Source organism: Onychomys torridus, chromosome 2 (genome assembly GCF_903995425.1).
Source record: "Onychomys torridus chromosome 2, mOncTor1.1, whole genome shotgun sequence".
In the NCBI taxonomy this organism is placed as follows: domain Eukaryota; kingdom Metazoa; phylum Chordata; class Mammalia; order Rodentia; family Cricetidae; genus Onychomys; species Onychomys torridus.
The window spans coordinates 162,061,025-162,073,682 of NC_050444.1; the positions used below are offsets into that span (position 1 = coordinate 162,061,025).

Genomic DNA, 12,658 nt, shown 5'->3' on the forward strand with positions numbered 1-12,658 from the left:
GCAGAAGACCCAGCCAGAGCTGCCACCTTTCTAGGTTCTACAAACACCTGGACCGGGGCTACAACTCGTGTGCACGGACAGACCTGTACTTCATGCCTCTGGCTGGATCCAAACTAGCCAAGAAGAGGGAGGAGGCCATTGAGAAGGCCAAGCGTGAGGCTGAACAGAAGGCCCGAGAGGAACGGGAGCGGGAGAAGGAGAAGGAAAAAGAGAGAGAGCGCGAGAGAGAGAGGGAACGGGAGGCAGAACGTGCTGCTGTGAGTCCTAAGGGGTGGGCAGTGTCTTCAGCCAGGGCATGATGGCAGGGGTCTGTTCCAGACTGATGGTGTGGTCTCTAGTGCCAGTGACACCCATGTCCAGGCTTTCTTTCTGAAGGCTGTAACCATAGTCTGACAGTCATGAGTCTGACTTGATTGATGGGCCTGTCCTTTCCCTACAGCCTATAGATTAGTGCCTTCATAATCCCAAGGGGTCAGAGAGACAGGAGGGGGTGACTTGGAAGGAAACCTGAACACGTGATTGAGGGGTTATGCAGGGACTTCCTGCTTTGAAGCCCTCTTGTGGGCTAGCATACCTGGTGCCTGCTTGATTAGGAGGTGAGGGAAGCCAAATCCAGAAGTGGCACATGAGACTTGCTGGTCGGTTTCCTGGCTGCCAGGCTCCCTGGTGCAGATACACAGCTGTTACTGTTGACGTAGGTACACGCCTGTACCCACTGAGGAACAAGGAGAACTGAAGGCTGGCATAGACCAGAGTGTTGTAGCAAGGTCTAGATTGACTGGGTGCCTGGACCTGGCAAAGGTTCCCTGTTTCTGTGTTGGGGTGAAGGAGCTAAATTGGCCTGATACTGGAACAGGCCAAGGGTCTACCTATGTGATGAGCACCAATCTTAGAGCCCAGGTGCCGTGGCATCTGTCTTCATACTCTCTTTTCTTCAGCAGAAGGCATCCAGCTCAGCACATGAAGGCCGTCTTAGTGACCCTCAGCTCAGTGGTCCCGGTCACATGCGACCCTCCTTCGAGCCACCACCAACCACAATTGCTGCTGTGCCCCCTTATATCGGGCCTGACACACCAGCCCTCCGGACACTGAGCGAATATGCTCGGCCCCATGTCATGTCTCCCACCAACCGCAACCATCCCTTTTACATGCCCCTTAATCCCACTGACCCCCTGCTGGCCTACCACATGCCTGGCCTCTACAATGTTGACCCCACCATCCGGGAGCGGGAGCTCCGAGAGAGAGAGATCCGGGAACGAGAGATCCGGGAGCGGGAATTGCGGGAGAGGATGAAGCCAGGCTTTGAGGTGAAGCCACCAGAGCTGGATCCCTTGCACCCAGCCACCAACCCCATGGAGCATTTTGCCCGGCACAGTGCTCTTACCATCCCTCCTGCAGCTGGCCCCCACCCCTTTGCCTCTTTCCACCCGGGCTTGAACCCTTTGGAGCGGGAGAGACTGGCATTGGCAGGTCCTCAGCTACGGCCTGAGATGAGCTACCCAGACAGACTGGCAGCTGAGCGCATCCATGCTGAGCGCATGGCATCTCTTACCAGCGACCCCCTGGCACGACTGCAGATGTTCAATGTAACTCCACATCATCACCAGCACTCACACATCCACTCCCACCTCCACCTCCACCAGCAGGATCCTCTCCACCAAGGTGTGTACTCAGTCCAGGAGCAAGGCTGGGCAGACAGCTTCCATCCAAGACTCACATTTGTGGGCTTTCCTGATCAGTGAGTCTTGGGAAGCTACTGCCCTGGGCCTCCTACAGAAGAGAGGCCTCTGGGAAAAGCCTGCCCTGGGCCCTGGGTGAGGGATAGCATATCATGGCTCTTGTGACCTTTGGAGCCAAGCAAGGTCTAGGTCTAGGTATTGGGCTGCCCAAGGCAGTTGAAATGTCCTGTCTTGCGAGGTCGGGGGCGGGAAAGCAGAGTATCTACTAGTTTTGAACTGATGGCCAGGCAAAGTGCAGTTCTGACCTTTGGGAACAGAATTCCTGAAGGTCCACTCTCCTAGCATCTGTGGAAGACTGGGCTGGGGCAGAGACAGGCACAGTGGATACCACTCCCTTCAAAGCCTCATGGGATTGGTTATGAGGGAGGCTGGCGGTACTCCTGGGGAAGGCAGTGAGTCCAAAAGGTGGAGCAGCGTTGAGATCAGAGGGCTGCAACACAGCCCCCACTCCACCCCAAGAGTGAGAGTAAGCCAGTGTAAACAGCTGGAAGGCCTCGGCAGAGTGCTGCTGCCTTAGCAGCCCGTACCCAGGACAGGACTACCCAGGGCAACCACATTGGGTTGATTTGTGGGCTGTTGTGAAGAGGGAGAGACTGTGTTTGCTTGAGCTGAGGAGAGAAGGCTGTGTGACCAAGTTGGGCAGAAGAGGCCCAAGCAGGCCGTGCTGAGTGACGCAGGATTGGTGAAAGGGAAGTCCCGGTGTGTCACATGCAAGGAAAGAGTGCCAGAGCCAAGGGACCTGTGCCCTTTCTTTTCAGGTTCAGCAGGCCCAGTTCACCCCCTGGTTGACCCCCTGACTGCTGGCCCTCACTTGGCTCGATTTCCCTACCCTCCTGGTACCCTCCCCAATCCTCTACTTGGACAGCCCCCCCATGAGCACGAGATGCTGCGCCACCCAGTTTTCGGTAAGAATTCACTGGAGGAGGACATAGGCTTCCAAGTGGAAGTTGGGCTTTACTGACTGTCCACAGGTGGGGGGGCAGGGGGGACAGGCAGGTGGACTGCTGGGAAGGGTTTGCAGCAGAGAAGCCATAAATGCACAACAAAACAGACTCACAGGAGCCAGGACAATGGGCTGCAGAGGACGATGGGCGCCTGACTGGAGATGAGGGCTGGGGAGGAGAAGAGGGCAGGCAACTGTCTGGGCTTGAGGCCCAGGGGCCTCTGGGGTGGGCCTCCTTCCTGCTCTGCTGAACTTGGCCCACCTCTGGTGAAGCTCTCTGGAGAGCCTGGGAAAGGCTGCCCGGCCTCTCAGCTAGGTGAGCGCACTGCAGAGCAGGCTCTCTGACCTCCTTCTTGGTCTCTGTCTTGGTTGCCCTGGTCACAGCTATTCCCTTGACTCGTTTTGTAGCAGAGCGTGTTTTGTGCTTGGCAGGCACCCCCTATCCCCGAGACCTGCCTGGAGCTATCCCACCCCCCATGTCAGCCGCCCACCAGCTTCAGGCCATGCATGCCCAGTCAGCTGAGCTACAGAGACTGGCCATGGAGCAGCAGTGGCTGCATGGACATCCACACATGCATGGTGGCCACCTGCCAAGTCAGGAAGACTATTACAGGTGAGATGAAAGGGAGCCTAGGCTGCTCACCCCCACCCCATCCCTACTGTGGCAAGCACCAGGAGCCATCCTTTTTGGCTCTGAGAGGGAGGGATGCATGCAAGCATGACTTGGCTGGATGAGAGGCTGCCGGGGTGGGGCGGAACCCATAAGCAAACAGATTGCCCAGCCTTTGCCTATAGCCTGTGGGGTGTCATTTCCCTGTCACACCCTGATGCCCATTCTCTTGTTCTCTCCCCTTCCCCACCAGTCGACTGAAGAAAGAAGGTGACAAGCAGTTATAAGTTATTTATTTGTTAATGCTGGCTGTGGAAACCCCAGTTCTAGGGGGCAGAAACAGGACTTTACATCCAGTAGGAGCTGCAAGAGCAAAGAGGAATATCGTCTAAAGATTTCTCTATATATTTAAAACCCACAACTAAAAACACATCTGCATAATAGTGTTCGTTTGTTGAGAGGATTTCCTGAGACTGATTTGGGTCTCCCTGCATGACAGTCTCCCAGAAACTTGGTGTGTCCTGGGCTGGGCTGACACCCAGAAAGCTTACCTGCGATCTTGGGGTTTGGCTTTAGTTCTTTTCCTTGATTTCTCAGTAGGTGCTAGAGTCCGTTCACACCCTTCACTGTGCGCGAAGACACTGAGGCATGTGGGCTCTGGAACCCGTGAGGTTTGCAGAGAGGTGGCATATGAGTTTGAAATCCAAGAGCTATAATTTTTAAAAAATCTTTTATTTTAATACATTGTAGGGAATCTTCATAATTTGAGACAGTTCTGCAGCATGGCTTTTTACATCTGTAAATAAATAATTTTAGAAGTCTTTTTTTCCTTCCACAGACGACTATTCTGATCTATTTTTTCCAGCCATGTCACAAAGTGTGAATTCCTACCAGCTATTGACAGAATACAGAGTTGATTTTTTAATAAAAAGTTATATATAATTATCCCTTTAATTAAAGGGAACAGATGGGCGTTTCTAGTTTCAAGCAGGCAGGAGCTTGGGACTAGGTTTGGTCATAGCAGTGAGCATCCAGGGGTTGGCAGGGACAATGTTACAGGCTCTTTCTTTTGTGCTTTGGTTTCACTTCTGTCTGTCCCTCACATGTGCAGTGGCAGGCGTGTTTGAGCGAGCCTCCTTCCTTATTCATAGGAGTTCAGTGTTGACTTTGTGTTCCCTGGTGTCCCTGTCGTCCTGTCTCTGGTGTAGAAAGCGCATGTTTACGTGTATGTGTCTGATGATAAGTTCCCTTAGAGTTTTATGCACATGTTTGATTGTTCTAGATAAACTGTCATAAACAGTTTAGGAAGTTCAAGAAATGATGCGGTGCACAGCACATGAAAGACCCAGGACATATGCTTGCCAAAGGAATGTTAGGAATCTGTGAATGTGCATGTCACCAAGCCATGCCTGCCACAGAGAGGCTGCTTCAGCGTGAGGAACATCCTGGGGTTAACATGACGTGGGTCTGCCCTGTAGTTTGGGCTATCAAGCAGGATGTGCAGGTGATCTGCATCTTCCTGGGAAACCATGTGTGTGTCCTGCGTTTCCGCCTGGAAAAGGAGTCCTTGTTGAGACAGGTTCCCTGAGAAAGCCCCTCCAGCAGGGCCTGGGGATATTTTCCCCTCTAGAGCCAAGGATGAGACGTCTGTGTGACCCCTCCCTCGGACTCTTGAGGGCCATTTCTACTCTTGTGTGCAGTGGTTGCTTCTAGAGACAGACAGACAGCCACGAGGTGTGTCCTGGCCCTATGGAGGAAGTGGCTGTAGCTAGCCCGGCATTCACGCTGCTCAGGAGCGGCAGGCCTCATGCTCCCTGAACCACGCCTGGGGCAGCTAGGATCCATTTGTCTGTTGAAAATGTTGGTAGGGGTTTTTGTTTTGTTTTTGTTGTTTTAACTTTCTTTTTCTCATTCCATTCTGCCTTAACTTTGGTTCTTCGTAGGAGGCAAGCTCAAATAACCTTTTATTATCAAACTTCTGGCCACCTTGGCATAAAGGCATTTGTTTGGTGGTGACATGTTCTCCAGGTGGTCTGCTCTGCCCTCTGGACCGAGGAAAGCCTCAGAGTCTCATGGGCTTTGGCCAGGCAGGTTCTCTCTGTCCCATGCCACCACCTTCTTCTCCCCTTTTAACTGAGTCTGCCATTCAGTTAAACCTTTATCTCCTCTCTGGTACCCATTTTCCAAAGAGAAAGAGTGAAGTACTTTGAAGTCTGAACTTGAATCTGTCCGGAAGTGTTTTTTTGTTAGTTTTGGGTTTCTCCCCTGTCCCGAGGTGGAACGTTGAGTTCATGTCCTCCGTGACCGACTAGTTTGTTCGGAGGCCCTGGACCCTCGTGGCATCTTTGAGGCCCAGCTGCTTGGCTTCCTTTTGGATTTTCCTTCTTTTCATTTGAAGTTTGGGTTTGCTTTCTATGTTCTGTACGTATCTTGTTCAGTGTCGTCAAGGCTGGGCTTCACGTCTCACTACAGTGGAGCGGGCGGACATTCTGATCGCTGCATTTCTTTAGATCTCGGAGTTAAGTGTATATATATATGAGTAGTTTGCCATGAGATGACACAGTGTAAACAGTAGACACCCAGAAACTTGTGACTTCTGTGTTCTCTCCATTTGAGTATTTTGTAATTTTTTTGAAATATTTGTGGACATAAATAAAACCAAGCTACACTACAGAATCCTGTGTGTTGGCCAGTGCACTGTCTCATTCTTGTATGGGTGGGGTGCTGCAGAGAGCCATGGGCGGTCTGCTGTTCCTGCTGCTGGCCCCACTTCACCTTGTAGAGCAGTTTCTGGAAACAGGTCTGTGCTGTCTGGGAAGAAGAGCTGCTGTAGAAAACTCCCTTGTTCTCTGAAACCAAGATTGCCACCTAAGCCCCCGCTCCACCTACACCATCCATAGGATCCGTGGAAGAGTCCCCTGCCTGCTGAGCAGCTGTTGGAGCCATCTTCTCCAGAATCAATCCAGGTTCGAGGTGCTGTAGACCCTGTAGAGTAGCAGTTCTCAACCTGTGGGTCACAACCCCTTTGGGAGTCAAGTGACCTTTCACAGGGGTTAAATATCAGGTATCTGCATATCAGATATTTACATTACAATTCATAACTAGCAAAATTACAGTTATAAAGTAGCAACAAAGTACCTTTATGGTTGGGGTCACCACAACATGAGGAACAGTGTTAAAGTTCGGAAGCTTGAGAACTGCTGCTATAGGGCTTCCCCCAGAGTCTCCACAGTGGATAGCCTGTAAGTGTGACTGTAGCCATGAGAGGCCAGGCCAGGACTCCTGGTAGATTCTTGCTGTGGCTTTTTTCCCCCCTTTATGGAACGCTTCATGAATTTTCCTGTCATCCTTGCGCAGGGGCCATGCTAATCTCTGTATCATTCCAATTTTAGGCTATGCGTTGCCGAAGTGAGCACTACTGGGCCTTTTTGTTTTTGTTTTTCTGAGACAGCAGTTTCACTGTGTATCCCTGACTGGCCTAGAACATAGTCTGCAGAGTATTGGGATTGAAGGTGTGCACCACCACTGCCCGGCTCTGCTGTGGCTTCTGAGGACCAGGGACATTTTCTCCTGAACGTTTTCTATTAAAGCCATGGTTTTTTTGTAGATGTTTCAAGAAGTGGAACAAGCTCAGTGCAGAGAGTGTAACCTGCCTGCCAGGGAGGAAGGCCTGAGGACAGCATGGGTCAGGTGCTGCTCACTTAAAGGCAAGAGAAAGCACTAAGTGGCATGCGTTGATGGCCCTAAGCAGTTCTGGTCCTGCTCAGCAGCTTGGGGATTGACTTGTACAGGAATGGACTTGCAGGCCAGCATGGGAGGCCAGGCAGCAGGTCTTGGGTCTTCACACATGACAGAACTGGGTAGCTAGGGATGCCGAGTGAGCGTTGTGTGGCTGGGGTCCTGCGGTGGCTGTTGTAAACTTGAATTCTTCCTGAGCATAGGCATGTGAAATGGAGGCATCAGACTTAAATGGTAAGTAAGACCCAAGTGTCAAAACTGTCCTGTGGTCCCCACAGCTCCAATACTGGATGTATAAGCAATGGAGAGAAAAACAGTACCCACAGACACCTGTGTTCATAGTATATCACAATAGCCACAGCACTCACTCACCAACAAGGGGATGTGCACATGTGTACATTACATGTATATGTGGACAGTGGAGTGTGTGCATTACATGTATATGTGGACAGTGGAATGCTATTTGGTCAGAAACAAAAACGGAAGCGTGTCGTTTGAGGCAGCCTGCATGAAACTTGTCGTGACTTAGGTGACACTGTATTCCGATTGAAGCTGAAAATGTCAGACCTGAGACTCGGAAGGGTGGGGAGGAGGGAAAGGAAGTTGATTGCACTGTGGAATAGCTAGTTATGATAGTTGACAGGTTTATAGTTTTGCTTATGATAAGAGTTTAAACTAGCTGGGCAGTGGTGGCACACACCTTTAATCCCAGCATTCAGGAGGCAGAGGCAGGCGGATCTCTGTGAGATAGAGGCCCAGCCTGGGCTACAGAGAGATCCAGGACAGCCAGGGTTGCACAGAGAAACCCTGACTTGAAAATAGAAAAAGGAGAAAAGTCTAAAGTAGGAGAATACAGACCTTTCCATGGCTTGTCATTATAAGGCCCACTAGCCTTCAAGATGGTTCTTAGGCAGGACATACAAGTATCTGGTTCTTCACAAACGTCTACTAGTGTGTGTCACTAAGTAGGGTGTGGACATTAGTCAGGCCGTTCACACAGCCACGTCTCCAGGGCAGAAGACTCATATTTGGGTGGATGAAGTGATACAGAGTGCTCTTTCTTCAGGCTAGCCCCACTGGCCCACATGTGGCCTCCAGCTTCTTTGCTCCAGAAATGAGTCCTCAGCCTGGGAATGGAGGACCAGCAGCCCCCTTCTGGGTGTTGCACACGGGCAATATGACTCCTTGATATGGTGGGAGGTCCTGACCTCAGCCCACCTTAGCATAGCTGGGTGCAGAGCTTCCCTGTTGATAGGCATCCCTAGTGAGCTGTGCTGAAGGAGACTTCACAGATACCACTGGGTAAGTGACTGACAGTGACCTCCCAGGTAAACCTGTGCAACTGTGGATGTCAACTGCTATGAGTGAGAGCCAGATCCCTTCCACAGAAGCAAAGCTGGACATAGGGCACAAGCTGGTGACAGTGACTATCCTTGGTCTCCTGGCCAGCCTTGAGAGCTCCAGGTGTGTCCCTCAGCCCACAGCTTTGAAATCAGAATGGATTTGTTACTCAGTTAACTGGGGGTTGAGCGAATTGTTCCCCAAACCAGAAGAAGTACCTGTACCAGAGAGACTCAAGGAGGTAAGCCATGCAGCTGGCTGTACAATTGGATGGGTTCACATTTGAGAGTATGGCAGCCAGGCTGGGATCCTGGGATACAAAGCAAAGCCTGGTGGTGTTAGGCCATGGGAGATACAGTGTGGGTCATGAATGGAACTCATGGCCTCTTGCTGGCTTGGAAGCCCATGCTCTTTCTGTATCAGGTATCTGGCCCTTAGCTCTCTCAGTATTGGAGGTTGAGACCATCCCCAGACTCTTTGTGGGCTCATTTCTACCCAGGAGCCCTGGCAGCCGAAAGTGTGGACCCTGCTTCTCTGCCCCTTTTACCTAGTGTGGCTAGCACAGCCCATTTGAATTTTGACAGTCAGGGATCCATATTGCAGAAGCTGCACTGTGGCCCCCAGCCCAGCTCTGCTTGGACATCTCAGCTTCCCTCATCACTAGCTCTGTGACTGTTTTACAGGATGGGTGGGTGGGTGGACACTTTAGAAGAAAGCTCCTTAGTGACTTGCTCATAGATTTGAATGTGAAAACCCATCTGGGGAGCCAAGTGACTGCTGCTGACAGTCCCCAGTTTCTCTCCTTCAGCACCCCAGCACCACACCTGCTGGGCACTGTTCTTAGAAGCTCCTGCCCTGCAATTTGGCCTCTGGTGAATCCCAGGGGATTCAGAAAACAAGGAGGTTAATTGGTTGTGACTTTTGGAGGAGTATAGGTAGAGGCCCATGGTTGATAGCAAGTCTTTCTCCATTGCTCTCCTCTGCAGACACTGAGGCAGGATCTCTCACTGAACCTAGCTAGCCAGCTTACACAGAGATTCTATCTCTGTCTCATTATGTGTGGGCCATCACAACCACAGCATTTACACAGGTTCTGTCTGGGGATCCAAACTCTGGTCCTCACCCTGGTAAGGCAAGCACTCAGCCATTTTCATCAGAACACAAGGAGCTTGTTAGAAGACCTGTTTGACTCAGCAAGGGACAGAGAGCTACTTAAGGACATAGTTTTCTATGTCTGACTTCCTGATGTCACTCACATCCTTCACTCCCTTCAGTCATCATTGGGGCTTGGCCACTAGTCCACTATAGAACAGAGTTCTGATCCTAGCCACCAGGTGGCAGTGGCTACAAAGCTAGATGGCTGTCCTCTGGGGCCACCCTCTAGAGGACAGACCTGTGACCAGGCCTTTGCTGACATGATGAGGGGGGTGCAGCAGCTGGGGAAGTAGCTCCCCCCAACCCTCCCCGCTGGAACTCGTTCTGTAGACCAGGCTGGCCTCCAACTCAGAGATCTGTCTGCCTCTGCCTCCCAAATGCTGGGATTGCAGGCGTGTGCCAACGTGCCAGGCAGAAGGTAGTTTCTGGGTCAAGGGGCAACTGGAGAAGGTCATAGTAGACAGGCTTTCAGAGGGCAGGGCTGACGTGCTGTGCAGGGAGGCCTGGCCCTGGCAGATACTGTGGACAGGAGGTTTTTCCCTTCACTTTCTTTGCCGTATCTGCAGGACCTGGGGTATGCACAGCAGTACTCTGTAAGTACTCACTGAGAGAAAATGCATCTTTCCTTTCCCTCCCTCCCTCCCTCTCTAATGTAGCCACCTGACTGAGCCTCCCAAGTTCTGTGCTGTGATGACACCAGTTTGCACAGTGCTGAGGCTTCATACTGGGAATCCATGAGCTGTGGGTAGCTTCCAAAAATCTTAGGCCCAGAAACCAACTCTCAAGAATCTCCCTGAGCAGCTCTGCCATGAGGGCCCTTGTGTGCCCAGAAGGTACCCCAGTGCCAGGGGCACTGTCCCCAGATGCCCTCATCTGCTCACACAAGGAAAAAGCACTTCAAGCAGGCTATGGAACCTTGCACATAACTCTGAACCAAAGAGAATCTATAGGGTTGCAGGGACTCTGGGTTCTGGCATGTTTGAGAGAATCGGCCACCATTCCCATGAAGCCTTACAGTGGGTGTCAGGGTGCCAGTTGACCACACCCCTAAGATAACTTGGTGAGCAAGGTAGATGGGAAAGAAAGCTACTGGGCTCTGAGGCATCCATCCTCAATACCAAGTATAGGATTCATGGGCACTTGGGGTGTTGCATTTCTGAGACAAACAAGGGAAGTGGGGTAGCTTCCAGTTTGAATAGTGTGGCTTTAGTTTTGGCTTTGGTGGCCTCATTGAGGCCTGTCTTAAAGGCACTGGGTAGAGGGTAGAAACTTTTTTTTCTCTTCCCATGGATTGACAAGCTCACTGAAGTGAACCCCTAGGGGACAGCGAGGATGGGAAGCTAACCCAGGTAGGGTGGGGCTCTGGTGTAGCATGTAGTAGTTGCTCCACTGCCCTACTGGGAGCAGCATGGAGTGTAGTCCTGGTCTCTGCTCCAACCTGGGTCAGGCACAGAGCACAGACACAGGCGACTAGAGGCTGACAACCCTATGTGAGAAAGCAATGTGTTTACATTCCCATGGACAGTTCGAGGAGGAGGCCCCAGGATTGGACAAGCCAGGGGCTGGCTGCAGCTTCCCTAGTCACTTCTCTTGCAAACTGGAGCAGTGCTGGGGAAACCAACCCAGAGCAGAGGATAGACCACATTCTCTACACTCGCTGGGGGAAGCCTGAGCCTAAGGAGGCCTCTGGAGCTGTGGCTCAGGAAAGTTCCAGAGACCTCATGCAGCTCAGAGCACAGAATAGGGCTGGGGAGGTAACGCAGTGGGTGAAGTAAGTGCTTGTCACAAAAGCATGACCTGAGTTAGATCCCTGGTGCCCGCAGAAAGTCAGGTGTGATGGTATGTTTCTATTCCCAGCGCTGGGCTAGCACAGAGAGGTGGTCCCTGGAGTTCCCTGGCTCTCTAGCCTCCATGTGCGTGCACACACACTGACATTCACACATATGAACACTTTTTTAAAAGCACAAAGGGTACAAAGACTGGGGCTCTAGAGGAATGGCAAGTGTGGGAGATCTGAGTGGACCATGGGCTCTTACTGGGCAGTGAGTACAGCGTTTCTTCGACAGTGCTTGAACACAGGTCCAGTGTCTGTGGACTTAGAAGCCTGGGGGCAGGTTAGACAGGAGGCAGTTACACAGGCCCCTGCTCTTGCCTGGTATCAGGGTGTATGGACGTGAGCTGGAGACCAGAAGATGACCAGGAGGACAGGACACAAAGATGCTGCATCCTGGGACCCAACAGGGCCCAGTTGGTAGCACTGAGGACAAGCATCTGGATGCATCTATGGATCATATGGGAAGTTATGACAAGGAGGTTAACTATGAGCCAAAGGAGAGGTGGCTTAATCATACTGCAGCGGCCATGAGTTTCTGCGTAGCTGGTCCTGACTGGTCAGAGCAAGCTGATGAGCTCCATGGTGATGTTCATAGTCTCTCCAGAGACCATGCACTGGGGGCACCACACCAGGCCCAGTGCATTAGGTACCACAGTACCCTTCCCCAACTCTTCCCACACAGCCAATTAATCACAGAATGAAAGAAGCCATTGCCCAGGGGTGTCTCTAAGACAACCTTGAGCAAGCAGGGATGTTGGGTGGTGGAAAATGGGCAGGGGTCTCATGAGAAGTCAGCTCTCTAGGTCAGTAAGAGGTACTAGAAGTCTAGAGACATGTTCTCCATTCTCTCTGCAAGCTCTGGCACCCAGAGACCTCCAGTGCCCATCTGAGCAATAAATGGCTTGAGAAGGGAAGGGACATGACACTCAGGCAGGAGGGTGGGGTGGGCAGCTGTGTCCCTGACGCCCTCCAAGACAATCATTTCTTTGGGCATGTTGAGACATGCATTCGCCCAGACATGTCAATCAGACTGATTCAGAGATTGTCCCTCCTCTTTATAGGGCACTGCTCAATGGAATCTTATCAGAGTGGCCTAGACACCTAATCTACTCACAGCCTATAGCACTCACCACCATCTTTAAGTATGAGCCTCTGTTCCCGTGTGTGTGTGTGTGTGTGTGTGTGTGTGTGTGTGTGTGTGTGTGTGTATGTGTGTATGTGTGTATCTGTGTATGTATGTATGTGTGTGTCTGTGTGTGTATGTATATATGTGTGTGTATGTGTGTGTATGTATATAT

General features: G+C 51.5%; 1 protein-coding gene and 1 non-coding gene across 8 annotated transcripts in view; one reads left to right on the plus strand and one right to left on the minus strand.

Moving 5' to 3' along the window:
• The window catches only part of Rere (arginine-glutamic acid dipeptide repeats), a 376,646-nt gene extending 370,678 nt beyond the window's left edge, over nt 1–5,968 (plus strand). For 4 of the 7 annotated variants that reach the window (XM_036177343.1, XM_036177345.1, XM_036177347.1 and 1 more), the window contains 5 exons: nt 35–257; nt 939–1,662; nt 2,498–2,644; nt 3,115–3,295; nt 3,546–5,968. In XM_036177343.1, coding sequence (XP_036033236.1) covers nt 35–257; nt 939–1,662; nt 2,498–2,644; nt 3,115–3,295; nt 3,546–3,579 — 1,309 coding nt within the window. In that variant the 3' untranslated portion in view covers nt 3,580–5,968. The remainder of the gene's footprint in view (nt 1–34; nt 258–938; nt 1,663–2,497; nt 2,645–3,114; nt 3,296–3,545) is intronic. The other 3 variants (XM_036177344.1, XM_036177346.1, XM_036177349.1) reach the window with 1 other exon arrangement.
• A 636-nt stretch (nt 5,969–6,604) lies between these two features.
• Nucleotides 6,605–6,708, minus strand: LOC118578957. Its single transcript, XR_004944340.1, has one exon. It is a non-coding gene; the product is annotated as a U6 spliceosomal RNA (small nuclear RNA).
• Between the last annotated feature and the right edge of the window lie 5,950 nt (nt 6,709–12,658).